Here is a 25,212-nt window from a genome sequence, read left to right as displayed (position 1 = left end):
ATCCAGCAACAGGGAAAGGGCTGAGGGGGAAGGCACAGGGGGATGTGGATGTTTTGGGCAAGGCTGTGTGTACCTGGTGGAAAAACAGGATGGAATGGGCTGTCATCGAGGTGAGAGTGAGGAGTTGTGTCACACTCCACGTCACACCACGCCATGTGGAAACATCACTGTGCTGTGGCACGCCTGGCTTAGGGGCAGGCAGCAAACTCCCCTGAGCTGTGGGGAGTGGGAGCTGCTAAACAACGGGGTGATGTGTGCAGCAAGAGCCTAAAGCTGCTGCTGAAGCCAGAGCCCCTGGCTAGGGAAGAGGGGCTGGCCGGTGAGGTCGGCTCCTTTCCGGCTGGCGCTGCCTCCCTGCTCTCCCTCCCTGCGGAGCGGCTGCCTCTGCTCTGTGCCTGAGTCTGTCCAAATGACATCTGCAGGCATCGGGTCATCACTCCTTGTTCTGGCTGTGATATCACATTGCCTAGGAGAAGGGGAAAAGTCTTGGCCCAGGGCTTTGACAGCCTTTCAGCAGCTTCTTTCATCCCCCAGCCAACCCGCTCTGTCCTGCAGCACCTCTGCCTGTTCCTCCTGACACCAGAAAACCTGAACCCTGCTCCGCCTGCCTCCCCACCCCCAGATTCACAGATTGCTGTTTCCCTTTCATGCTGTTTACAGAACTGGAACAGGGATGAATAGTAGGAAGCAGTGAATGAACTGCACGCTGGCTCACAGCTCCTTGCAGAACAATCACACCCCAGAGCCGAGGATCCCACAAAACTCATCCAAACACTGAACCATGGACTGAAACGAAACACTTGGCTGAATTTCACCTTAATGCCCGTGGTCTGTTGCTTTTTAGCTGGTTTCATCTACATCTTATTTTTCGTTGTGAGAACTTGCTTCAAAGTCTCAGATGTCTCTTATTTCACTCATATTATTCAGAATAAAGTAGCCTCCTGAGCAGGGATTTACTGCTGGTCATGCTGGCCATAGGGAGCAAGGTAGAGCATTGGTCAAAGGCCCGGGTTTAGCAGTGGGTGAAAATGCTGGGAAGCCAGATTTTGGGCTCCTGCTGGGGTGTGTGGTCATGGCTAGAGGCTGTTCCTCTGTTGTTGGCCCTTTTGGAGCTGAGCAGTGCAGTACAGTTCGGGGCTGGGTAGGTTGCGTCTAGCAGGATAAGAAAGTGATGCTGAAGGCAGCTTTTTGCCACCCTGTTTACAAATCCTATTATCCTGGAGCTGGAAGGAACCGAGCAGCAGGAAACCATTCCTTCACTGGCAGCCTGCAGCCTCCTCCAGCAAACACCCAGCCCCAAAGCCTCTCCCCACAGCTGCTGCCAGGGCGCTACCAACACTTCTCTCAGCACAGCTGTTGCTTCTTGCCATCTCCCCTTCCTGCTTCTCTGATCTCTATGCAAATCCTCACACCAAAAGCAGCCAGCAAAACCCAGCCAAGCCTGGCAGGTATCTTTTGATTTGGGTAGTGTTTAATGTGGGGGCCTCTTTAGATTAATTGTGCCTTAACAGAAACAGAGCCCTTCGGTTTCCAGCAATTATCCTACCTGAGAGAGAGCCATGAATGGGGCTTCTCTGGCATGGGGTTTGGCTGTTAGTTTTTTAATGGGAAAGGGAAAGAAGGAAAGAAAAAAGAAAGAGAAATAAGAGAAAAAGATGTGAAAGAGGAAGGGAAAAGCAAAAGAGAAAACCGTCATCTCAAGTGCTGGAGAACTTTCCCAAAGTCTTCACTGCAGCCAGGACTCTGCTCCAAGCACTCTGTATCACGAATGATGTTTAAATAAGAGTTGTTGGCGTTCAGTGAGCCCAATCCAGACTCTATGCCACTGCAGGGGCAAGTGCTGGGACATTCCCTTAGGCTCTCCTGACCGAAGCTCCCTCGTTTTGTGGCCGGGCGTTTCCAGCGGGCTCTCCCCGTTAGCTCTAACACTTGCCGGGGGTTTCACGGCCCAGCTCGGTGGGTGAGCTCCGTGCCCGGGGTGTTGGGGCTCCGGCTCTCATCTCCGAGCCCGGCGGCCGCAGGGGCTGCTCAGGGCTCTCGGTACGCCCGGACCCCGGCGGGGCGGGCGGGCGCTGCCGCCGCCGCTCCCTCCTCCCGCCGGCCGTCCCTCCCTCCTTTCCCCTCCTCTCCCTTCCCAGCCCGATTGTGCAATCGCGAGCGGCGGGGCCGGCGGCACCGCCCGGAGCCCGGCACCGGGGGGAGGGAGGCGGCAGCTCCCGCCCGCCCCGCGCCTCCCTCCGAGGCCGCCCCGCCGCGCCGGGGATGCGGCAGCCGCCGGGCACCGCCGGGCCCCGGACCCCATGGGATGCGCCCGCCGTCGCCTGGCTGGTGAGTAGCCCTCGGCTTTGTGTGCCCCCCACCCCCGCCCGAACCTGCTGCTTTTTCCCCGCACCAGATTTTCCGCCTCTTTTCCTCTCGCTTCTCGTTCTCCCCCCGCCGGTGATGGATGGCCGGGAGGATGAGGATGTTGCCACGGGCAGAAATCGGTTGCAGATGAGGCGGACTTGGGGGGATCTGCTCTGCAATCGTTAAACTATTTCCACCGCCGCTTTAGCTCGAATAGAATAAAAGCCTGGGAGCCGGGGAGCCGCGCTGTGTCGGTCGCACATCTGTGGTACAGAGTCCTTCCCTCCTTCCCATCCCTGTCGGGGTTTGAAACAAAAGTGCCGAGGGAAGAACGGGAACGCTCAGTATCGATTAACCACACCACCAGCGGACGTGGGGTAGTTCAACGATCGTAAAAGAAAGAAGTTTTCCCGATGGCAGGGCAGTAAACTTTTGTTCCTTGAAAAGATCATCCCGGGGATTAATTTACATCCTTGTATCGTGGAAATACTTTAGGCACTTACTGGAAAGCTTATATCCAATATAGCCCTACCTGTTTTTTGAACCCAACGTAGCATTTCAACTTGTCTCAGTATTTGCAGCAATTTTTATTTGTTCTGTACAATAATCTCTGCATTTTAAGATCAGTGGGGCTTTCTCTTTTTTCTCTGGGAGGTGTTTTGGGAATAGAACATGCTTTAGCTTGCTTTCAGGCTGCATTAAAGTTAATCTGGGCAATCCCTTATTGCCTACTAACATTTCTCTTACGAGGGCACCAGCAAGTTCTGCTCTGCTCCACAACCTAACTTTTACATATAGGATTAACCCCATCAAATTAAAAATTCAGCCTGTGTGAAGTGTTTGTGGATTTAGGACACTGTAGCTTTTCCATGCGGGTTTTTTTGGGAGAAATCTGCACCCTACTGAAACAAGTGGGAAAGATCCTAGTGATATGGAGAGACCCAGATTTTCCCTTGTATTTTTAGCCGAAGCACTCAGTGTCCCCTTTGCAATGTCCAGCCAGCCAAAAATCAGCTGCACACACTGGGCACTTCTGCCTTTTGAAGGCAGTCTCTCATCTCGTAAAAGGCTGCTCGCCTCAAATTTGCAAACCGCAGGATGGGAAATGGAATTTGCCTTCAGTATAAAAATCCCAAGTGTTTGCAAACAGCCCTGAGAAGAATCCGGGCTCTTGGCGTGACCTCTCTGCGCTGAATTCCAGCGTGGGGAGTTTGCGGTCTCACAAAAAGGGCAAACGAGCAAAGTCTTCCCGAGTGCCCGGTCGCCTTTCCGGAGCGAGGAAAACAGTGGAGCTGGAGGGAATTTTGGGTGCTCTGGAGGTGCAGGATTGGGCCCCGAGCCAAAACGCTTTTCAAGGAGCCTTGAAGACCTGCCCGTGTTGGAGCAGCTTTGCTCGCGGCGTGCGCTGGCATTGCCGAGGGCGGATCGAGCTGGTGCAGCCATGGGAAACCTGCCCGAGGAGCAGAGGAAACTCCCGGGCAGTTCCTCCTGCCCAAACTCCGCGCCGTTCCCATTAAAGCTTTAGCAGTACCTCTGCCAGATCCCATAGCCGACCACGGGGCAGGCAGAGCCGGGTTCTTGCTCCGTCCTCGGGCCTTGCTCCTGCTCTTTTTGTTTTGAAGTCTGCTGGAAAAAAACACCCTCCTCTGTAGTCGCCCGGGCTCGGAGATCCCCTGTGACAAAGCAAGGAGCAGAGTGATGGGGTTCAGCACGGCTGAGGGCAAAGAAACTTCACACCCACTCAAATCAGACTCTTAAAAACCTGAACAGCTGATAAAATTGTCCTTCTGGGGGAGTTCCGGAGTGGGAGCGAGGGGTGGTCTGTCCTCTGCTAGCCCTGGCAGGGCTGTGCTTGCTGCTCCCCAGACCTTTGTTTCTTGTGCGGTGCTGTTTGGGGAGGGAGGGACGTGGGGCGGTGGGGGCCAGGGCTTTCCTGGACATAAATTAGCACCGAGGGTGGGAACGGAACAACCCAGCACCCATCCCAGCAGTTGTGGAGCTGGGCTGGGCTGCTGCCCCCATTGCAGCCGAGCTCGCAGCCCTGTGGAGCTGAGCTTTGGAAATGGTGTCAGGATGGAGCCCTTGCTCGGGTCACTCTCAGATGTGCTTTAAGCTTCCTTCTTCTCTGACACAGAGCTCAGGCAACCTGTCCAGAGCAGGGAAAGGAGCACTGTTCGGGTCACAGTGTGATTTCTTTGTGGTTACTGGGCCCAATCCTGCAGTTTTAGGAGAAACTGTCTAAATGTCAAGTGTGAGGTCAGGCCTGGTAGCGACTGAAAATACCAGCTGGGCTGTGAGCTGTTACCTTACCCCCAAACCCCTCTGGCCCTGCACTTGTGCGTGTTTTTCTGCTTTGGTCAGTGCCACGGGTAAATAACACAGACATTGGGTTTATGCCATCAAAACTGAGGGGGCTGGTGTGATGTAAAGCAGAGACTAAAACAGGGCAAAGCCACATCAGGTGTCATGGGTTAGCATACATCAGGTCACTGAACTTCTGCAGCTGTGACCAAGATATGGCCTAAATGGGTATAAAGGGAGAGGGAGACAGCAGGGTGGATCCTGAAAGATCTACGGCTCCATCCACAAGCTCTTTTCTCCTTCCCTCTTTCCCCTTCTTGCTCCAGCAGCTGGGAACCTGATCCTGCAGGCGCAACCCCGCTGCGTTGGGTTTTTATGCAAGTTTGGTAATGAATGACCGAGCCAGGCGAAAGCCAGCGTGGTTGGCATCCGAGACAGCTCCCCTCGCTGCCTGCAGGAATTAAAAAAATCATCATCCTGGTGGCTACTCTGCACTGGAACTGGTTTTATCTGGTTACAGTTCGGCTTGTTTTGAGTAAGACGAGCGGTGCCAGATTCTGATCTCATTTGCACCAGTGGAGTCATTTGGAGGAGCCGGTCCCAGTTTACCTCACTCTTAAGTGGAAGCAGAACGGGGCCTGCTGGGAGAAGCGCTCCCCGGGGCAGCGGCCGCTGCCCACCTGCAAACCCAACCCGGGAGCAGCCAGCGGCTCCGAGACCCTTCCCGCAGGCTCCGGGGGTTTCGCTGCCCACTCGTGAAAGCTGTGCTCCGACAGGGAGGGGAGAGGTTGTGGCTTCAGCCGCACAGGGAGTTGGAGTGACTGAGCTCCAGGTGCTCTGGGGAGGTGCTGCGGGCGGGGGATGATGGTCGGGCTCCCGGCAGTGGTGCTGTGCTGCAGGAGGAGATATTCCCTTTCCACGCTGGGTGGGAAACTGCTGCTCGCAAGGGTCAGGGACAGCGTTGGAGAGAGCAGCAAAATCCCTGTTATCCGTGGATTTTCCAAGGGGCTGCTGGACACCCACCGCCCTCCTGCACGTCCAGGTGCCCTCAGCCCCAGGCTGGCTCTCCCGGCTCTGCGGCTGTGTGGGAAACACCAGCTCCAGGAGAAGCAGGAGGCAGCTGGGCCCCGCTCAGGCCCAGGCATGTGAGCGAGGCCTGCGGCTGAAACGCTGCTCCCAGCTGCGCTGGGAAGCGCCTGGTTCTCAGATCAGCTCCGACCCAGCGCTGGGAATGCTCCAGCCATGGCTTCAGATGGCCCTGCCCTGTGCAGGGGCTCGGGCAGAGCCGGGACCCCCTCCCTCTGCCCAGCGTGCCGAGGCTTCCCAGTCCCGCTGCTCCCCAGAAGCGCTGCTGCTGGAGGCTGGTCCCAGGTTTGTGTCCCAGGTCCCCAGACAGCTGATCCTTGCTCCCATCCCACTTGTCCCGCTGCTCTTGGGGGCTGCAGAGTCCCACGTGCTTGAAGAAGAGGGGGAGTGGAGGTGTGGGGCCAGGATATGTTCCTGAGCTTCAGGTTGATGCATTTTCCTGGCCGTGATTGTTCTTAATGCTGAAGAAATCGAGCAATTGAAATAAATTACCAGAAACTGTTTAAATGACTCTTGCCTCTTCCACAGGCCATTAGTGTGTCCCTTTTCCAGCAGAGATCCTCCAGGACCCCATCCTCAGCCTATCTAAGTCCAGAGGTAGCTTTCCAATGACTTTTGGAGGTAAAGCAGCTCAGACTTTTTTTTCCAGCCGCAAAAAATGAGTTTCCCAAGTGCTCAGTGCATGGTCGAGAAGCCAGATTAAAACTCCCTACGTACCAGCATCTTCTGACATTCTGGCCGATGTGGGCAGGGCAGAGGGCTTTAAACAAGCTGCACTGCTTTTCTTTATTTCTGCTTTATTTCTGTGGCTTGCCCAACCATGCTTGAGTGGAAATTAATATGTTACAGAAAGGGAAGCTCTAACATCTGCTTCTGAAAGGAGCAGACACAGCCAGGTCCACAGTGAGAAACGACACAGCTTTTGCTCCACTATCACAATGCTCTTAGGATGGATTCTTGTGGTTGTTAAATATCAAATGTCTTCCTGTGGTAGTTCCCTGTTTATTTTTTTGTAATTTCTCCCTAGATTTTGCAGCTCAGTGAAGCAAGACTGGAGCTCTGAGCTCAGGAGAGATTTCTGTGCTCAGTTAAGGACACTCTTGTGTCCTGCTGTCCTGAAGAATTACCTCCAGACATTCCCAGTGCAGAGTTCTCTTCCCTGTCCCCTGCCCATATTGTACCTGAATCAGATCCTTTTGGGCTGTTACAGTCACTACAGTAAGGATCCCCAAAAATGTAAAGTTTTAGCTAAATGCAAATTTCAGAAAGGGGGAAGTATTGAATAAAAACAGGTATTGAATAACATCTGTTGTTTTGATAGATGTTTTTCAATACACAGTGACTTTCCGTTTTGTGCAGTTGAGATTTAAGCTTTTCCTGCTAATAATGCTGGCTTATAAATTGTTTTGTTCCATGTAAGCAAATATTATTTGAGTTGAGTTTCCCAAGAGCCAATCCCCAGTGGTGTTCAGAAGTTACCGACCTAATCCTGTGTCTGAGGAGAGCCGTGCCCTGGATCTTTCTGGGATGTTTCTTTCCAGTTGAAGTGTCAAGCAGACACTTCACTCTGGCTTTGCATCCTTTTAGGTGCCTAAATAATAATTTTCCTTTCAGCATTTCCTGCAGTGAGATCTCTCCTGGCCACCTGCACACGCAGGAGTGATCCCACCCGAGTCCTTGGAGAGCTTCCCCCCCTGCCCTGCAGCGCCGTGTCCTGGTGTGACTCCCCCACACGCTGTCCCGGCTCCCACCTGCCCTGTGCCTTCCCCCAGCCCCTTCCCATCAGGAATGTGGGGCAAGGGCTGCTGGCAGCCAGCCCTCCCTCCTGCCCGGGGCAGCCTTCCCTCCAAGGGAGTCTGGCTCTCCAAACACCTCCCTGTGCTTTGCACCCTCCCTGCACCCATCAGCTCACTCGGTGCTCCCCCGTCCCTGCTCTTGCACCGGGAAACTGAGGCACGGAGCATCTTTGGGGCCTGCTCTGCTCCGTGTGGCAGCTCCTCTCAGGAAACACCACAACCAACCAGTGGCACACGAACTGCTGCGACTCTGTCTGACACCAGCCTGGGGTCACTCTCACCAGTGAGCGCAGAGCCCGGCTGGGCGAGGAGCTGGCTCCGTCAGGGAGGACAGCCCCGTGTCCAGGGAGGCCGGAGAGGGACGTGGCGACCGCAGCTCTGACCCGGACCAGGAGCTGAAACCTTCCCCGTGTCCATCTCTGCTGAGGTCTCGCGTGTCACAAAGGACCTGGGTCCCTGAGTGAGGCACTGAGGTGCCCCGTTTTCCTGAGCTGCAGCATGAGGGGGACCCTGTTTCTGGGCCGTGTTCACAGGCTGGAAGCCTTGGCCAGGTGATGTTTGTAAAGCTTTGGGGGTTCTTGTCTCTCAGAGCCTGGGGTGCCTCGTGTGTGGCCGTGAGCACAATCTACCTGTGTTTGTGCTTCTCTGTATTTGGCAGAATTGCAAGATTCTGGATAAGAAAAATACCTATAAACACATTTAACAACTCATGAAACGCTCCCCATGTCCACCTGCAAGCTTGTCTTGTGTTATGGTGTAAACTTCCCACTGGAAAAAGAGGGTAAAACTGATTAGATCTGTTTTATTTTCCTCCAGAAGTGTTTGGTTTCCAAATGTCTGGGAACAGCTGTGGGCTGGATGGTGGGAACGTGGCCTCCGAGGTAATTCCAGTGATTGTCCTCCAGCCGATGTAGCGATGTGGATTTTCCCAGCTGCTTCCAGGTGTTATCCTACTGGAGGGACTCCTGAGAGCGCTGGGATTGCTGGGATGGGAGGAAGGAGCTCCTCTAGGTGACACAAAACTTCTGAGGTTGTTCCAGAAGATCTCCAAAGTGGGAAGCTGAGCTGTCGGCAGAACTCCAGGGTCTCGCAGGGGTGCTGGGGTGGTACCCTGAGACCCACTAATGCCTTTTCCTGGTCTTAAAATTAAGAGTCAGACATGGTTAGAAGGGAAAAAGGGATTTTACTTTGGTATTTATTTTAAGGATCCTTAGGTGCACATGTCCAGGTCATATGCACCAAAATGCACCCCGCAATGCCCACCCCCAAAAGATCTGGTATAACATTATAGGTGCTACTAATTAGCACATCTATCAAAGATTCCCCAATGAGAGGCTCGAGTGAGCCCCCCTCCCCAAGGAACCTTCCCCTGGATGGTTCTATCTTAGTTTACAGAATGTGTTCTGGAGAGGACCTTGGGGTCTGGGGCACACTGATCCCTAACTACGAAGCTTCTAAAATGCTGAGTCTCCCAGCTGAACAAACAAGTCCGAGAATGTAGGCGAAAAGCACTGAGAATACAGAAGTTGTAGAAAGGTATAAAAGAAAAGGCAAAAAAAATCTTCATGGCATCACCCCCAGCCCCTCAGCTCCTCGGGCACGGGCTGCGAAAGGGCTCCGGAGCCGCTCACCACGAGGCTGCAGCTGTGCCTGCGCTGAGAAGTTGTTTGTGTCGGGAGCTGGGATGTGCCAGGTCCGGGGCTGAGTCATTTATTTCCCAAATGCTGCCCGAGGGATGCCGAGGAAGCTGCCATGCGGCTCCCTGCAGAGGGAGCGGGGGGAGACCCTCATGGGCCGGTGGGTCTGCCGGAACTGAGCTGAACTTTCTGCTTGAAGAGCTTTGACTAGCGGGGAAAAAAATGTGCCTCGGTGCGGGGAAGAGAAAGAAGCCCCTGTGTGCCGGGAAGTGGCTGCTCCGCCGGGTCAGCCGGGGAACACACTTGTTCCTTTCGGGCTGCAACGTGTAATTTAGCTTGTCACGGAGGAATGTGCTCAATGCCTTTATTTAATCGGGAGTTTGCAAACCTCCTCGAGTGCCTTGTCTTCTTTTTTCCTTTCCCTTCCTTTCCCAGCCGGGGGGAGAAGGAACACGGTGCTTTTGTCTCCGTCCCTGTGGCTGCTGTCAGATGAATGGTGCTGGTGGCAGCTCTGTTCGCATGACTGGTTTGAGCTATGGACACGCTGCTCCCAGCCCCGGCTCCCTCCCAAACTCAGCTGCATCAGATGTTTTCCTAGGCACTGGCAGAAACCTTGTTACTTACTAGAAAAGTAGCCCTGCGGGTTCCAGGACGTTCCTGGGAGAAGGAAAACACCCTGTGCTGTGGATGCGGTGTGTTCAGGGCTGCAGGTCAGTGGGGGATAGCAGTGCTGGCTCCCCTGAGGGATGGGGGAGACTTGGAATTGCTCCAGCTCCAAAGAGGTGCCTGGTTCCCCTGCTGGGGGTACCCAATTCCCCACTCTTCCACCACCCCCCTGCACATGGGACCAGCGGTTGTGGGGGCCCTGGTTACGAACACATCTCTGCTCAGGAAAGGAGAAGGCTGCAGCATGTGTTTAAGTGCTTTCCTGAATCCAGGCCAGGGCCTGTGCTTTAGCAGAGCACAGCCTCACTCATCTTCCTCGCAGGAGCCCAGATGCTGGGAGAGGATCCCTCGTGCCTCTGGCAGTGGGTCTGCTCTGAGCAGCGCTGCGGAAACACCTCCATGGAACACCTCCCTCCAGGAACACAGATCCCAGGCAGCAGCACGGGCAGCACAGACAGGAATGTTTGTCTCTGCAGCTGCGTAGAGATGCACAGAAACCTGGAAAAAACCCCACCTTTCTTAGGAAAGAAGGAAATTGCTCTCTAATCGGACATGTGGAAGTGAACTTGTGTGCTGCCTCCAGAGGAATTTGGGCTGTTCCCCAGGGGGTTGTGATTGCTCTTTGGGTCACATCCAAGCCCTGATCTTGGACTTGCCTTTGGGAGCAGGATTCCTCAGCACAGAGCTGCTGGCATTTGAGGAATGAGTGATGCTTGTTTCAGAAAACAAACCAAGCGTGTGTGCATGTGCAACTTAGCCATGCTCTTCCTTCAGAAACTGCAGAATTCTCCCACTGAAATGGAAAAAGAAATTCAGGCAGAAGAGTCCTCTCTGGGACAGAGGTATTTAACCCCACAACTCTCATCAGTGGCAGTGCAAGCTCAGAGTTTTAACCCTCTGCTGATCTCCAGCCAACACCTGCAAAGCCTTTGTGCAGGTATTCCCACCAGGGATGCATGGGATTCACATCCCACAGGCGCTGGGAGGATTACGAAGCCAGGGCTTTGCAGGTGTCGCTGCATTGTATGACCGTGGTTCTTGTATCACCAGGAAATGAGGAAATGTAGCAGAGACCCCACACGATTCCTCCAGAGATCCCGTGAATGAGGATGCTCTTTTCTGGGTGCCCTGGGATGGAAGACTGGGAAGAATCTTTCTCATCTGTCTTTTGATTCAGATCCAGGAGGCTGGGCTCAGGGAGGGATAACAGGGCAAAATCCTATAATGACCTTAAAATCCCTGAGTGCTTAGGAGGGCATCTCAATCGTTCAGATAAGTCTGGTGGTCCTGCAGCCCAGGGTGTGTGGATGAGGACTCTGGAGGAACAGGGCATTTTTCCTCTCCTTCCCAGCAAGTGTTAGAGGGCTGGGCCCAGGAGCCACGGGAATCAACAGCAGTCTTTCCAGTGTGGGCTTTGGATTGTCGTCTGGATAAATAAATAGAAGGAAATAACAAATAACATGGTTCTAACAAATATTTTAGGAAGTACAAATGCCTTTCACCGTGACTCCATCCAAACCCCACACAGGAAAATATTTCCCTGTTCCTGCGATGCTTTTCCATCTGCCTTTCCCCAGCGATTGGGAGTGTTAATTCAGGTGCCTTGGCGGGAGAGCAGAGCCAGGAAACCTCGTGGGGATTTCTCTGGGGCTGGGGAGCGACCTCCAAGCCGCCCACCTTTGCGAGCGAGGTTTGTCCTTGTGACGAGCCCCCCCTTGTCTGCAGCCCCAGGTCCCGTTCTTGGAGTAACCTTTTGCAGGATTCGAGCGGCTCTGTACAAATAAATGTTGTATTGTTCCTTCCTGCGGGTTCCCAGCCCCTGGGCTGAGGTTTCCCCTGCGTGCTGCTGCCTTGCAGCGACATCTGCTGCTGCTCCTCCTCCCCTCGGCCCCGGCCAGGCTGGCAGCAAGGCCGGCTTTGGCTTTCAAGTGGGAGAAAAGGAAGTGGGAAAGCTTGTTCCTTCCTCAAATAATAACATTTCTGTGGTGTGGGACTTCTCCAGCCTGGCTCAGCCCGTGGCGGTGACACTTTCGGTTTGCAAACTTCTCCCAGTGCAGCTTTGGGTGGGAAATGAGGAAAAGCCTGCTCTTGTTCCAGGCACAGAGCTTGGGAGAGGTGGTGCAGGTATCTGACTATCCCAGAGCTTGTTCTGAAGAGGGAAGAGGCAGAGTAGCACATCCCACTCCCCGGGCAGTGTTCTGGGAGCTGTCCTGGCCTCGGCAGTGGCTGTGGAGGGGGATGTGGGGATGGACCTGGGCTTATAACAACCAAGGACTCCCATGGGGTTGGAGAAATGGGCTGCTCTGCCAGTTTTCTTTGCTGCTAACGCTTTGCTCTCTGTGTCCAGGTGTAGGATTTTGGCAGAGCTGGCCATGATGTTATGGTTCGTGGTGGGGGCCCTGTTCCCAGCACTGCTCCTGGCTGCTCCACCACCCATAAACAAGCTCGCCCTCTTCCCGGACAAGAGCGCCTGGTGCGAGGCCAAGAACATCACCCAGATCGTGGGGCACAGCGGCTGCGAGTCCAAATCCATCCAGAACAGGTAAAGATCCATCTCAGCCCAGGGCTGGAGGCACCTGATGGCGCGGGAGTGGCTCTGGGGACTGTCACTCGCACAAGAAGCCGGGCACGGTGTCCTGCCTCTGTCTGTGTCAGGGGAAGGTCACATCTCCTCTGCCTTTGCTGGGAAGAGCAGCACCTCCCCTGAGCCCCCACCCTCCTGTTCTCTTTGCAGGGCCTGTCTGGGACAGTGTTTCAGCTACAGCGTCCCCAACACTTTCCCCCAGTCCACAGAGTCCCTGGTTCACTGCGACTCCTGCATGCCAGCCCAGTCCATGTGGGAAATCGTGAGTATCCCGCTCTGCTCCATGGGGCCTCGGCTCTGCTCTGACACCACTTCAGGGCCAGTCCTTCTCCTTCCCTGGGGTTTTCCCACTGGTAGTTTGCTTCCAGGGTGTCTCTCAGGTGACTGTACCCTGTCTGGAGATGCCTGGGTGGAAGGAGCTGCTGGAAGCTCTGCTAAATGATCTGTTATCCCTCTATTTGCAGAACCATCTCATCCCATTCCCTGTATTATTTATCCCTGTGCTTATCCACATGCCCGCTCTCTCCACTGCTCCATGTCTCCTGCTCCCCCTTGGCACATTTTGCCATGTTTGATGTCCAGAAGTGCCTCCCACAGCCAGTCATCCTTAGGTCTCACGGTTCTGTGTCACCTCTGAGCCTCGCAGAGCCATAATCCCATGCCCAAGAGAAGCCCAGAGTGCAGGGAACCGGCTCAGCTCTGCCTCGCTTTTGGCTCACATTTGATGAGAAGGTTTAGTCCAAACTCCCTGAGCTGCTCGGCATCGTGTCTTGTGGGTGGCCTTTGCTGTCACACCGATATTCCAGTGTCAGCAGTGCCTGGGAGCCGCGTCCTGCTGGAGTGGGTGCTGAAAGGAGGTGGGAGTGAGGTGGGAATGAGGTGGGGGTCGGTCTCTTCTGCTGTGTCTCAAGTGAAAGAAGGAGAGGAAATGGCCTCAGGTTGCACCAAGGGAGGTTCAGATTAGATATAAGAAAAAAAATTCACTGAAAGGGTGGCCAGGCTTTGGAAAAAGTTCCCCAAGGAGGTGGTGGAGTCTCTGGCCCTGGAGATGTCCAAGGAATGACTGGACATGGCACTCAGGGCTCTGGGCTGGGTGACAAGGTGGGAGTGGGCCACAGGTTGGATTTGATGGTTTTGGAGGTCTTTTCCAATCTTAATGATTCAGTGATTCCACGGTTTAGAGGTGACTGTGCTGGTGCTGGGTTGATGGTTGGACTCGATGATCTTGAAGGTCTCTTCCTGCCTTGATGATCCTGTGATTTTCCCTGAGTGTCTGGAATGAGACATTCCCAGGGAACTCCCACCTTGCAGACTGACCGGGGGTTTGTTTCTGTGGAAGGAAACCCATCACATCTGCCTTAAAACTCCCCAGATCTGCAGGGCCCGGGGCAGGTCAGGCCTCCCACCACAGGAGCCTGAGCACTGACCCGCCGTGTCCTTGTCCCACTGCCCAGGTGACGCTGGACTGCCCAGGCAACGAGGAGATCCCCAGGGTGGACAAGCTGGTGGAGAAGATCCTGCACTGCAGCTGCCAGGCGTGCGGGAAGGAGCCGAGCCACGAGGGAGCCCTGTTCAACGTGTACCTGAACGCCGAGGAGAACATGCCCCACGAGGGGCCCGGGCCCCACCACTACCCCCACCACCAGCAGGAGCTGGAGGAGCCGCCGGCCTCCAGCCACCACCACCACGAGGAGGAGGGCGAGGAGTGACCCGGCCCGTGCGGACTGTCCTGGCAGGGCTGTGCGAGCGCCGGGGCCTGGCTTTGGGGAGGGAGGGGGGTGCTGGAGTGTTTCCTGTCTCATTGCTGCCCTCGCTTCGCCCCCCGGCACCCCGGGACGTTCCGAGGCGCAGGCAGGGCTGAGGCTGGAGCTGCAGGGTGAGACACGAGGGCTCGGCGTTTCCTGATGCAAAACTACTTGCACATAATAATAATAATATATTGAGAGGAGTGGCACGAGGGGCTCTGGCTGGGAGCAGGGGCTGGGCCGGGATCCCGGGGCTCTCCTCAGACTCCCAGCCCTGGGGGGAGCCCTCTGAGTCCTGCTTTTCCTCATTCCCAGCGTGGAGGAAGAAGGGAAGCAGCCTCTCCACAGCCCCTCGAGGTACCCACATCTCTCCTGGGCTTGTGGGATCAGCAGCATCCCTTCTGCCTCCTCTCTCCCTGCCTGCCCACACGGGCTCAGCGTGGACACGCTCCTGGCACCCGCTGGATCTTAGTCCAGCTCTTTGTATCAGGTGGCTCTTGGGGAGGGTTTTGCCCCAGGATGTGCCCCTGGGGCTGTGTGTGAGGTGACAGAACCGTGGTGGTGACAGCCCTTACCTTGCTGTCCCCAGGGCCACCACGTTGCTCCCTGGGGACGAGCAACTTGGATCAGGAGCGCTGCGGCTTCACGTTTTGGGGCTGCAGGGGAAGGCCAAGAGCTGGGGGGTCCGGGGGAGCTTCCAGGCCCTGTCCCCCCTCTCCCTGCTGCACTTCCATGGTGGTGGAGGGAGAAGGGGCCCGAGGGCTGGAGCGTCCCTGTGCAGGGAGTGCTCGGGCAGCGCTGGGGGTCGGGGTGGGCACGGCCTCTGTTGCCCCTCTCTCTCTGTTGTATAAAGCTGATTCCTTAGCGTTGTCCAGACAAGAGCTTCCAGAGCTTGTAATCGATGCCTCCCCCTCCTTTTGACAAGTTTTGGGTTTTTTTTTTTTTTTTTCTTAAATAAATTAGTTCTGACTTCCACTGCTCAGTGCTCTGATGCCTGTCTGGTTTTTGGCAGTGCTGACACCAGGACACCAGCCAGGACAGGCAGCGGTGCCAGATGGTCCCGGGCAGGGGAGAGCCGTGGTTCCCGCAGCTTTCTGCTGCATTCCATCTGGGAAAAGGAGGAGAGAGAGCTGCTGGAAGGAAAACCGAGCCCAAATACTGAGCGTATGGGCTGCATGTGGCCCGGGGAGCCCGCCCGGGGAGCCTGCGCGGCAGCTGTGGCCGAGCGCGGTGGGTTCCACTTGTGTGGGACTCGTGTGGGATCTGTGGGATCACGCGACCTTCTCCAGCGCAGTTGCCACTAGGTGACAGTCTTGGTCCGGCGTGTTCCCTGGCATCCAGATGCTCACGGACCCCGGGAACGCTTCGGAAGGCGAGCTCGGACAGGACTGGACATCCCTTCGGGGGTGAGGAGGGGCTGAGCACCTCGGCTGAAGCCAGCGGGCTCTCCCCGAGGGTGTTTGGGTCAGGCATGCCCTGCGCAGGGCAGTGTGTGCCCTTGCAGAGCTCTGGTCCCACTGATGCCCAGGCGGGTGTGGATGCGCCCTCAGAAATGATCAGTGATGCTCCTTGGTCTGAGCTGACCCTGGGGAAGGTCCATCAGCTCCCGGAGGGGCTGGAGGCTGTGCTGGGCCAGCAGACAGCTCTTATTGCCCCCTTCCTTGAGGCTCTGGGGGCTCTGCACACGTTGGGAGAGCAGGTCTCCGCTTTGGGAAGTGGGACAGGGTTTGCATTAAGGCAGGAATTGCCACAGCAGAGGGGATGGGCTGATCAGGGAGGGCCTGGGAGGACTAGAGGTGCTCTGTGTGTCACCATGAAGTTTTTAGGCTGTGCAGTGTCTTCCCAAGGAACGGAGCTTTGCTTGACAGCCAGGAAAAGGTGGAGAAACCCATGGTGGTCACTGAGCACCGTCACAGGGCCCTTTTACTGGTGTACAGTGGAAACAGGCTGGATTTAGCAGGGGGCTGTTCCTGTGAACTCCAGGAGCTGCAGTTCAAGGTGTTTGGAGCAGGACATCTCCACCTCCGTTCCACACAACCTGAGCTCCGGCAGAGCAGGCAGTGGAGGGCTGGTGTGCAGATGAAACCATAAATCGAGGTAGTTAGCCAGACCCTGCCCAAATTCAAACCCAAGGAGCCATCCCAGTTAAAGCCTGGAAGGACATGCTGAGAGTGCAGAGCACTAGTGGACGTTGCTGTGTTCAACCCTGGACTGCCTGGATGTCCTCACTGAGGTCTCTCAGCTCCCAGTTTGACTCTCTCTGGCTCAAACTTTTTTTTTTTTTTGCCGTGTTGACACTTGGGTGGCTGTTGATAACCTGGTTTTGCTTTCCCTGCCAGTGGTACTGGACAGCAGCGCTGGTGGAGTCCATGATCCCTGCAGATGTGGCCAGAGATGCAGCACAGGGAGGCAGCACAGGCAGGCCAGGAGAGCTGCCGGCACGGAGAAGCTTTTGCAGGGACAATGGTAGGATAATGGGATTTGGACCTCATTTTAAGGCAATTTTTTTTTAAACACATTTTGTTTTGATCAGTTCAGATCCACTTCCCCAGCAAACACATCCAAACCAAGTGTACAAAACCTCCCACCTGTGGAGGACGTGCTGGGGATGTTGGGAGGAGGCTGCCCAGAGAAGCTGTGGCTGCCCCATCCCTGGAAGTGTCCAAGGCTAGGTTGGACGGGGCTTGGAGCAACCTGGGACAGTGGAAGGTGTGGAACATGGATGAGCTTTAAGGTCCCTCCCAACCCAACCCATTCCAGGATTCCACGGTTCTGATCCAGTCTCCTTCTCAGAAGCAAAAGCTCTGGAGCCCAACTGGGATGTTCCTAATGCTGGGATGCAGCAGGGCTGAGAGCGAAGCCTGGCTTTGCACTGTGGCATCACTTCCTCACTGAGCGTTACTGTGGATCCAGCTGGGATAAATCTGTGCTGCTGCCTTCACTTATCCTGGCTGGGGAGGCTGCTCAGGGTGGGCTCGGGGTGGGGTTTTTCTCTGCTCCCAGCACAGATGGGCCGGGGAAGTGAGGGTTTCCTGGGGCAAACGCTTTTCTAAGGAAACCTCCTGCTGCGATCAGAGCCTCGCGTGTGCGTGCGCTGCCCCGGGGCTCCTGCCAGCACACTGTGATGCTGAGGTGGCCAGGGAGGTTTGGCTGGGAGCATCCAAGGAGAGGATCCCGGGGAAGCAGAGGGAGGGCAGAGCCTGTCCTGGCACGAGTGGCAGCAGCTGTTTGCCAGCAGCAGCCTGATCCCCCCACGGAGGTCCTGGGGGGATAACCGGGGTGGGGTGGGGGGGCTGTGTCCCCGTGCCTTCCACCTCCCCATCAGAGATGGTTTCCAGGCCTGGAATCCCCATCCAGGCACTGGGAAAAGCACAACAAATTTGCTGGAAAGGTGATTAGAAAAGCAGGACTTGGTAAAGAGGCCAGTTTCTGTCCCGGGGTGGGCGGCTGGGCAGTGCTGGGGATGCGTCGTGCACAGCTGGCTCTCACCCCACATCTGCAGCACAGCTTCCCAGGGGAAGCACGTTAAGGAAAGCTTTAGTGGGCACTTGGGGAGGAACGAGCAGCAGCCGGCAGTGCCTGGCCCTGGGAGCACAGGGTGGGTGCTGGGGCACACCCTCAGCTCTGGTCTGTGCTGGAGCCGCTGCCTTCAGCTCTGGTCTCCCCCAGCAGGAACCACAGCCATTTGTTGGGAAAATGCCACCTTTGGGCAGCTGGATAATTAAAAAACCCCAATCGGTCCCTGCCCAGCACCCCGAGGTGTTTGCCCTGGGTGTGGAGGTGGCAGCAACACACAGAGGCTCAGAAGGGTTTTCTGAGCTGGCTCCTCTCACGTGTTGCCTCCCACCTGCTGAAGGGCAGGCTGCCGTGGGTCCATCCAGGACTGCCCCTCAGGCAGGGAGCTGGGCTGCCCCCAGGCCAGCCCAAATAACTCTGGAGCAGAGGGGCCAGGCTCTCCCTTGTCTCTGTTCCTCCATCCCTGCCTGCAGGTTGCTGGAATATCTGCCAACGAGTCCTCTGGCTGCTTCCTGAGGGCTGTTGTGTGCAGCTGTTTGTTGGGTTTTTAATTTGACTTTGCAAAATTTTGCTTTTTATCGCCCATTGTGGAGGATGGAGCCTGGAACTCAGAGCTGCTGGCCAGGTTTGGCCACTGACCTGCTGGCCCAGCTGCCAGGTGCCTCCAGCCAGGGCTCCAGCGCTGGCACAGATGGCAGGGATGGCAGGGGAGGCAGAGCACGGGGCTGTCTCTCTTTAAGGCAGAAACGGGAACTCTCTGGCTGCCACTTTGCGGAGTTTAGCCCAGATCCCTGTTTTCATTAGCGCTTCATTTCATCTCCTCCTCTCCCCCCCAGCCCCACCTCCTCGATCGGCATTTCTGCATCCTTTGCCGTGCATCCAGAGCAGCAGGTGAAAGTCGGGCTGGCACCTGCACACACCCGCTCTCACAGCTCCCTGCGGGCTGGACGCACCTCTGCCGCGGGAGAGATCCCTTCCCGCACTCCGGATCTTCCTCCTCCCAGGAGGGCTTGGCTGGGAGCATCCCGGTCCTCGCCTGAGGCTGCTCTGCCGCTCCTGGTGGCTCCGGCTGCAGCAGCGGCAGCGCCGGGCACGGAGGAGCTCGGGGACCCAGGGGACAGAGCTCTGCAGGGAGCCCAGCCCAGCTGGGGGGTGAGAGCTGAGCCTCGGGGGGCCGGAGCATCCCCAGCATCTGGAGCATCCTGGAGTCCAGAGCATCCCCAGCATCCAGGGTATCCTGGGTACAGAGCAGCCCTGGCATCCGGAATATCCTGGGATGCAGAGCACCCCCAGCATCTGAAGTATCCTGAGTGCAGAGCATCCAGAGCATCTCGGTGTCTTATTATTCCATGGTCCAGTGCATCCAGAGCATCAGAGTATCCAGAGCATCCTGCCATCCCTGGCATCTCGAGTATCCTGCCATCCAGCTCGTCCCCAGCATCCAGAAGCAGCATCCAGGGACATCCCAGAGCAGGGGAATTTACAGGGACGAGGAACTGCTGTGAGTAATGGGGAGGGAACCTTGGTCCTGCTGATCGGCTCCTGGGAATGTCATTCTGCCCTGAGTGCCAGTGAAGAGAGAGAGTGGGGGAAGAGAGGGAGAGGAGGAGGAGAGAAGGGAGGACAGACACGGAGTGGAGAGAGCTGATCCTCCTTCCCCGGCCCTGGCAATGATCACGTAGCACAGGCCACGCTGGAGAAGGTCCCCAGCCCCAGGGCCAGCCCTGCCCCCGGCTCCTCATGGAGGGGGATCTGGGGGCCCCCAATGCCAGCGTGCTGGGGGAGCACTCCCTGATCGTGGGCAGCAGCTGGGTGGCCGCCTTCCTCTGCTTCATCATCCTGCTGACCACAGCGGGCAACTTCCTCCTCATCCTCCTCATCGTCACCCAGCGCTCCCTCCGCAACACCTCCAACTACTTCCTGGTGTCCCTGTTCATGTCGGACCTGATGGTGGGGCTGGTGGTGATGCCCCCGGCCATGCTCAACCAGCTCTACGGCCGCTGGGTGCTGCGGGGGGACTTCTGCTCCCTCTGGGCCTCCTTCGACGTCATGTGCTGCAGTGCCTCCATCCTCAACCTCTGCGTCATCAGCCTGGACCGCTACCTGCTCATCACGTCCCCGCTCAGGTACAAGCTGCGCATGACGTCCTGCAGGGCCCTGGCGCTCATCCTGGCCACCTGGACCTTGGCCGCGCTGGCCTCCTTCCTGCCCATCAAGATGGGGTGGCACGAGCTGGAGTTCGAGGTGCGGGCCCTGAACGTCACCGGCCGTGGGGACGAGGACCAGTGCCGGCTGCTGGTCAGTCTGCCCTACGCCCTGGTGGCCTCCTGCCTCACCTTCTTCCTGCCGTCCGCCGCCATCTCCTTCACCTACTGCCGCATCCTGCTGGCCGCGCGCAAGCAGGCGGTTCAGGTGGCTTCCCTCACCTCCAACGTGGCCACCACCGACGAGGCCACGCCGCAGGTAAGGTGCCCACAGGGGCGTTGCTCTGGCAGACCCCAGATTTGGGTGCCTGGGCTGTTTCTGCCTCCTGGAAGGCCTCAGGGTTGGAGGCAGCTTTGACAACCGCAGGGAGGGAGATTTTGGGCAACATCCACTTCCCTGACATCCTCTGAGGTGCCCCATGCCTTGTCTCAGCAATGGAGAGCTCTGGAGCTGCTCGTGAGCACAGAAATAGCGTGAGCAGAAGCAGAGAAATAAATAAGATTCAGATAAAAATGCTCAGGCGTGCAAAATAAACGCAGTTTCGCCCCCCTCCTGGCTGGCGTCATCCCTGAGGGGTTTAATCTTATCTGACTTTCCACTCGTAAATCTTGGCCGTGGTGGGTGTGAGACACATGAGGGAGAAGGATTTTAACTAATAGCAAATGCCAGATTCCCGAGAGCACCTTATTTTGAACAGAAGCTTCTATTTTTGTTACCTGCTCTATAACAGGAGCTGCCAAACCCCTCCTTGCGCGCTCGCCGGTGGAACCGGAGTGTGTGGGTTTTATAACAAAAACGTGGCTGCACTTGTTTGTATTTCTCCAGGAGAAGGTAATTGCCACTAAATCTAACAGCTTTAATTCCCTGTAATAGGTTTTATTGACCTCATATCCTACAGGGAAAAGGCAAACTTAATTGCCTTTAAATACCTTGATTCAGTTTGTTCTCTCCAAGAGCAGAGCCAGGACTCTGGCCAGCTCCTCCACACGTGATAAGCTGCACCAGACGGTCAAAAGGAAAAGGAGAATCAAAGAATAAACAGATAATATCATAAAGTGCTTATTTTCTCGCAGGATGCCAGGTTTTTGGACTCCACAAAAAAAGTCAGGGGATCAGGGGACGTTCAGGGGCTTTGCTGTGCCATGGAAGAGCAGAATCCATCCCCCTGTCTTTCAGCTGAGGCCCAAAAGGTTCCTTGAAGCCCTAAATTGGCTGAGAAACAAGGTGTCAGCCAGGGAACCCTCAAATTTCATCCTTTAACCTTTTCCATCTTCATCTCATTGTAGGGATTTTTGTTCTCTTTTTGGGCTGGAAGCTGAGTTGCAACAGGGCATCATTTAATTACAGCGGAGGGCTGAGATAATCACTTAATTTTAGATTGCAGGAGGAGATGGATGGAGGGCAGGGTTCTGGTGTTTGGAGGCTGAAATGTTTCGTGTCCCGCTTTTAAAAACATAATTAGTTTGCTGCTGTAATCAGCAGCTGGAGCTGCCTGTTTAGGCCAGCTTTACCCTCACAGGGACTGAGCTGGGTTTTTCTCTAAGGAGCAGCCTAATGAGAAACACGGTGTGACACAGTAAATAGAGTCATACTCTCAATGCCGAGGGTTTCTATTGCTTCCTCTTCCTAATTTGTGCTTCAGGGCTAGGGGTGTGTGCCCTGCTCCTGCTCCTTGGAAAAGGGAATTACTGGCAGGGTTTTTTGCAGGATCTGGAGCACCAAATGCCACTTTTCTTGGGCAGAGGCCAGTGCTGGTGCCAGGGAGAGCTGCCCACCACTCCCTGTCTCCGGCCGCAGGTTCCACGCGCCCCGAGCCAGCCCCTGGCTGGCAGCGAGAGCAGGAGGTTCACCAACAAGCACAGCAAGAAGGCTCTGAAGGCCAGCCTGACCCTGGGAATCCTCCTGGGCATGTTCTTCGTGGCCTGGCTGCCCTTCTTCATCACCAATGTGGCACAGGTAAGAACCTGTGGGAGTTTTATGCTGGGTTTCCAGAAGCTTTTCCTTTGGAATCCAGCTGGGTTCAATTGGAGGCACCTGAAGGTCTTGCTGGACCTCCGGGACCAAGGATGCAATTCCCCAGGGAGCAACAGCAAAGAAAAAACCCTTCAAAAGGGATTTGAAGGTTTCCTTTGAAAGGGGAACGTTGGTGTGCCTGGGAAGCCCCTCTGGATTGGGGCTGAGGTGGGGGACACCGCTAATCCCTGCTGTGTCCCCCCAGGCAGTTTGCGGCTGTGTCCCGGCCGGATTCTTCGACGTGCTCACCTGGCTGGGCTACTGCAACAGCACCATGAACCCCATCATCTACCCGCTCTTCATGAGGGACTTCAAGAGAGCCATGGGCAAGTTCCTGCCCTGCTGCCGGCGCTCCGGGGAGCCCCGGCCCAGCGCCATCTCCCTGTCCATGAGGAATTCCAACAGCGGCCCCCGCGCTGCCACGTCCCTCAAGAACGTCCTCACCCTGCAGGCTGAGACCGACTCTGTCGACTCCGGGGCACCGGGGAGTGACCCCCGGCTGCTCCCGGCCCCGCCGGGCCCCGGCGCCCGCTCCGTCAGCCTTTGGGATGCGGAGCCCCCGGACACGGAGCTGCAGCTCGGCACCCCCGTGGCCTGAGCGCGGCACACGCAGCTCTGTGCGCTGGGAAGGATCCCCCAGGAGCCCAACACAAACCCTCCAGGAGCTGATTTGCCACAAGCCATCTCCCCGATTGCCTGTTCCAGCACACGGTGCAGCTCATGGAGGGGATGGCAGCCCCGGGCACTGTCACAAGGACGATCAAACCGCGCAAAGCCAGGTGCTGCTGCTGAATTAAGCAGCCTTGTGTCTCTCTTTCATTCTTCCTTTGCTCACCGTCACCATCCCCTAACCCTTCCTGTGGCCTTTCCATCTCTGGCGAGTCTGACCCTTGGGCTCCAGACCCTCTATCTCCCTGACCTCAAACCAAGGCTTGGTTTTGCACACACAGAGCTCAGCAGATCTCCTCCGAGTGCACCGAGGGGAGTGGTGGAAACACGTCCTGTGGCTCATGGACGAGAGGTCTGGGGCTGCTTCAGCAGGAACACTGAGCTTTGGGGCTTCTTCAGCCCACGGAACATCACGTCCTCCTGGAGCTGGATCTCCTCACCAGAGTCGTGTCTGTCTCAGGTTCCTCACACAGCGAGTTCCAGCTCAGTGGCACCGCCGTGTCTCGTCATGCAGAGCTGCAGTGTGGGGGCTGCATTTGGTGCAGAACGTCCAGCACCGATTTTTGGGTGTTCAGTGGGGGTGTGGGGTGCGACTCTCTGCGGCTCTGTGGGTGTCTCGCAGTAGTAACGGGATCAGCTCCTCTTACAGGCTCCATCCCACAGCTTCCCACTCCTGGCACAGGACCATCACACTTCCCTCCAACAACCCATCACGTCCTCGATGATGCAATTAGAAAATACACTTTTCCCTCCCCTTCAAATAAGAATCTAAAGGAATATTGTATTTTAAATGACAATGCCAGCCCTCTCCCCAGAGCCATGTGGCAAATGGGCACTTCAAAAAAATCAATAAAACAAATCATTTTACTAAATTCTTCCTCAAGTGCCTTTCTGCTGGCATTTGGCTGCTGTGCCCTCCCTAGACCCTGTCCCTCCAAGCCTTCTGCCTAATTCCAAGACTGTGCTCCTGGAACTCCCCGCTATCCAAACAGACACAGAGCATCCCTTGGATACGGGATGCTGGAAGAAGCAGCCACACGCCAGGCCACTCTCATTAGTTTTCTTTCCACGTTGCCCACGGATATTCCAGAACTGAACAGGAGTTTGTATGACCAACGTGGCATTTATTTGCCACAAATCCCTTGGGAGCCAGGGATGAGTGACCAGGACATGCCGAGCACAGGTTCAAACCTCAAACTGTTCGATGCATTTCGCCACAGATGGAGCTTGGGGCTGGTGTTGAGCACCGAGATCAAGATGTGCATCTTCCCACAATAGCTTCATATAAATACAAGCTTGGACTACAACTCCAGCTAAAAAGGAGCAGATAAAGGCACTGTGGAGTCTGGAAGTTTATTAGGTACCAAATCAGCCTCAGGACATGGACAGAGAGGGGGAGAGAGGGAGAGACCTCTTCAAACCAAGCATTCAAAAGCAATAATTCCTCACTGTCTCAACCAGGCAGTTCTGTCTAATTCGGTGTTTGCTTGTGGACAAACCCGGGCATGAGCAGAGAAATCCCATCCCATCCCTGCAGCCAACAGCATCAACACCAGCTGGAAAAACTGGCTGTGGGATCCCACAGCCGGTCCCTCCTGCCTCCACAGCGAGGCACCGCTCCAGGCCGGAGCTGGGCAGGTCTGAGCCCCCTTGGATGCTGGATTTAGGGAGAGCAATTGCCAGGCACTGTATCCAAACCATGGGGCTTTGCTAGGTCACAGCGTCGCCCCCAAACCCAGCCGTGTCTGACTCCACGAGGAATGATCGATCTGCAGGTAAGGTCTGCGGGAAGGGGATGGAAGGAGAGGGGGGATTAAACGTGGCTGCTGGGTCAGGGGGGAGGAGGAGAACCCTGTGTGAACCAAAACTGGAAGGTGCAATCCCACTGTTTCCCCTCTCGTGAGACAACAGGACCCCCCAGATGGGGGGTGGGAGAGTTTGAACCCTCCCTTGTGGCAAAGCATAAAACCCCAGAGGCGCCCCAGACAGAGGGGGGTTACCTGCCTGCCACGCTCCTGCCAGATGCATTTTCCGGGGCTCAGCAGCAATACAGGCCAGAAAAAGGGCTTTTATGGAAGATGTGGATCATTCCCACATGGTTCTGGAGCTGTGCTGACAGGGGATGCAGAGCCGTGTCCTTCCCTCTGTTCTGAGACTGGGGATGAAGAGAGTGGAGCCAATTCACTGTTATGGAAGGAGGTAGAAATCAAACAGATCCATGTTTATCCTGTGCCAAGGATTGGTTTTGTTCTAAGCCAATTAAAAATATGTCTGGAGGGGGCTTTTAAGGCTGGAGATGTCTGTGGGACACAAAAGGAAAGTCTGGCTTGGAGAGCCTGGGAGGAATTTTCATAAACCATCCAAAACCCCCTTGGTTTTCCTGCTGCTTTCACCCAGGGTCCCAAACCTGTTTCTAACAGGAATGGGGCCTCCAACACCCACCAACCCCAGCCTGGAGACAGGGGAAGTCTTGGAGATGGGAAAGTGCCCAAGCCCTGGCAGCAAACCTGCAGCAGGTGGGGAAAGGAAGCCTGGCAGCCTGAGCCTTTCCCATCCCGGTCAGCAGAGCCGGAGACCGGATGCGGATCCGTCTGGAGAGGGGCAGGCAGAGCCTGGAACACACCTGAGATCCTCAAGCCAAACTCATC

The 25,212-nt window shown here is 56.0% G+C and overlaps 2 protein-coding genes across 2 annotated transcripts; both read left to right on the top strand.

Annotated features, from left to right (window-relative positions):
* Positions 1 to 2,222: 2,222 nt before the first annotated feature.
* NBL1 (NBL1, DAN family BMP antagonist) lies at positions 2,223 to 15,143 on the top strand. The gene is made up of 4 exons (XM_048326523.1): positions 2,223 to 2,328; positions 12,180 to 12,374; positions 12,567 to 12,678; positions 13,871 to 15,143. Exons 1-4 carry the CDS (start codon positions 2,306 to 2,308, stop codon positions 14,123 to 14,125), a joined length of 585 nt encoding a protein of 194 aa, XP_048182480.1. The 5' UTR covers positions 2,223 to 2,305; the 3' UTR covers positions 14,126 to 15,143.
* Positions 15,144 to 18,138: 2,995 nt separating this feature from the next.
* HTR6 (5-hydroxytryptamine receptor 6) lies at positions 18,139 to 23,814 on the top strand. Its single transcript, XM_048326676.1, has 3 exons — positions 18,139 to 20,140; positions 21,680 to 21,838; positions 22,101 to 23,814. The coding sequence occupies exons 1-3, from the start codon at positions 19,418 to 19,420 to the stop codon at positions 22,491 to 22,493; spliced, it is 1,275 nt and encodes a 424-aa protein (XP_048182633.1). The 5' UTR covers positions 18,139 to 19,417; the 3' UTR covers positions 22,494 to 23,814.
* Positions 23,815 to 25,212: the final 1,398 nt, after the last annotated feature.

This window comes from Corvus hawaiiensis, chromosome 22 (genome assembly GCF_020740725.1).
Source record: "Corvus hawaiiensis isolate bCorHaw1 chromosome 22, bCorHaw1.pri.cur, whole genome shotgun sequence".
In the NCBI taxonomy this organism is placed as follows: Eukaryota; Metazoa; Chordata; class Aves; order Passeriformes; family Corvidae; genus Corvus; species Corvus hawaiiensis.
Note: the sequence above shows the minus strand (reverse complement) of the source record. Positions and strands in the feature narration are given on the sequence as shown.

Bases quoted from the DNA above. Each gene is read 5' to 3' on its own strand.
- NBL1 (XM_048326523.1), top strand. From the start codon at position 2,306: ATGCGCCCGCCGTCGCCTGGCTG. The intron at 2,329-12,179 runs GTGAGTAGCCCT...CTCTGTGTCCAG, and splicing joins CGCCCGCCGTCGCCTGGCTG to GTGTAGGATTTTGGCAGAGC. The intron at 12,679-13,870 runs GTGAGTATCCCG...CCCACTGCCCAG, and splicing joins CCCAGTCCATGTGGGAAATC to GTGACGCTGGACTGCCCAGG.
- HTR6 (XM_048326676.1), top strand. From the start codon at position 19,418: ATGGAGGGGGATCTGGGGGCCCCCAATGCCAGCGTGCTGGGGGAGCAC. The intron at 20,141-21,679 runs GTAAGGTGCCCA...CTCCGGCCGCAG, and splicing joins CCGACGAGGCCACGCCGCAG to GTTCCACGCGCCCCGAGCCA. The intron at 21,839-22,100 runs GTAAGAACCTGT...GTGTCCCCCCAG, and splicing joins TCATCACCAATGTGGCACAG to GCAGTTTGCGGCTGTGTCCC.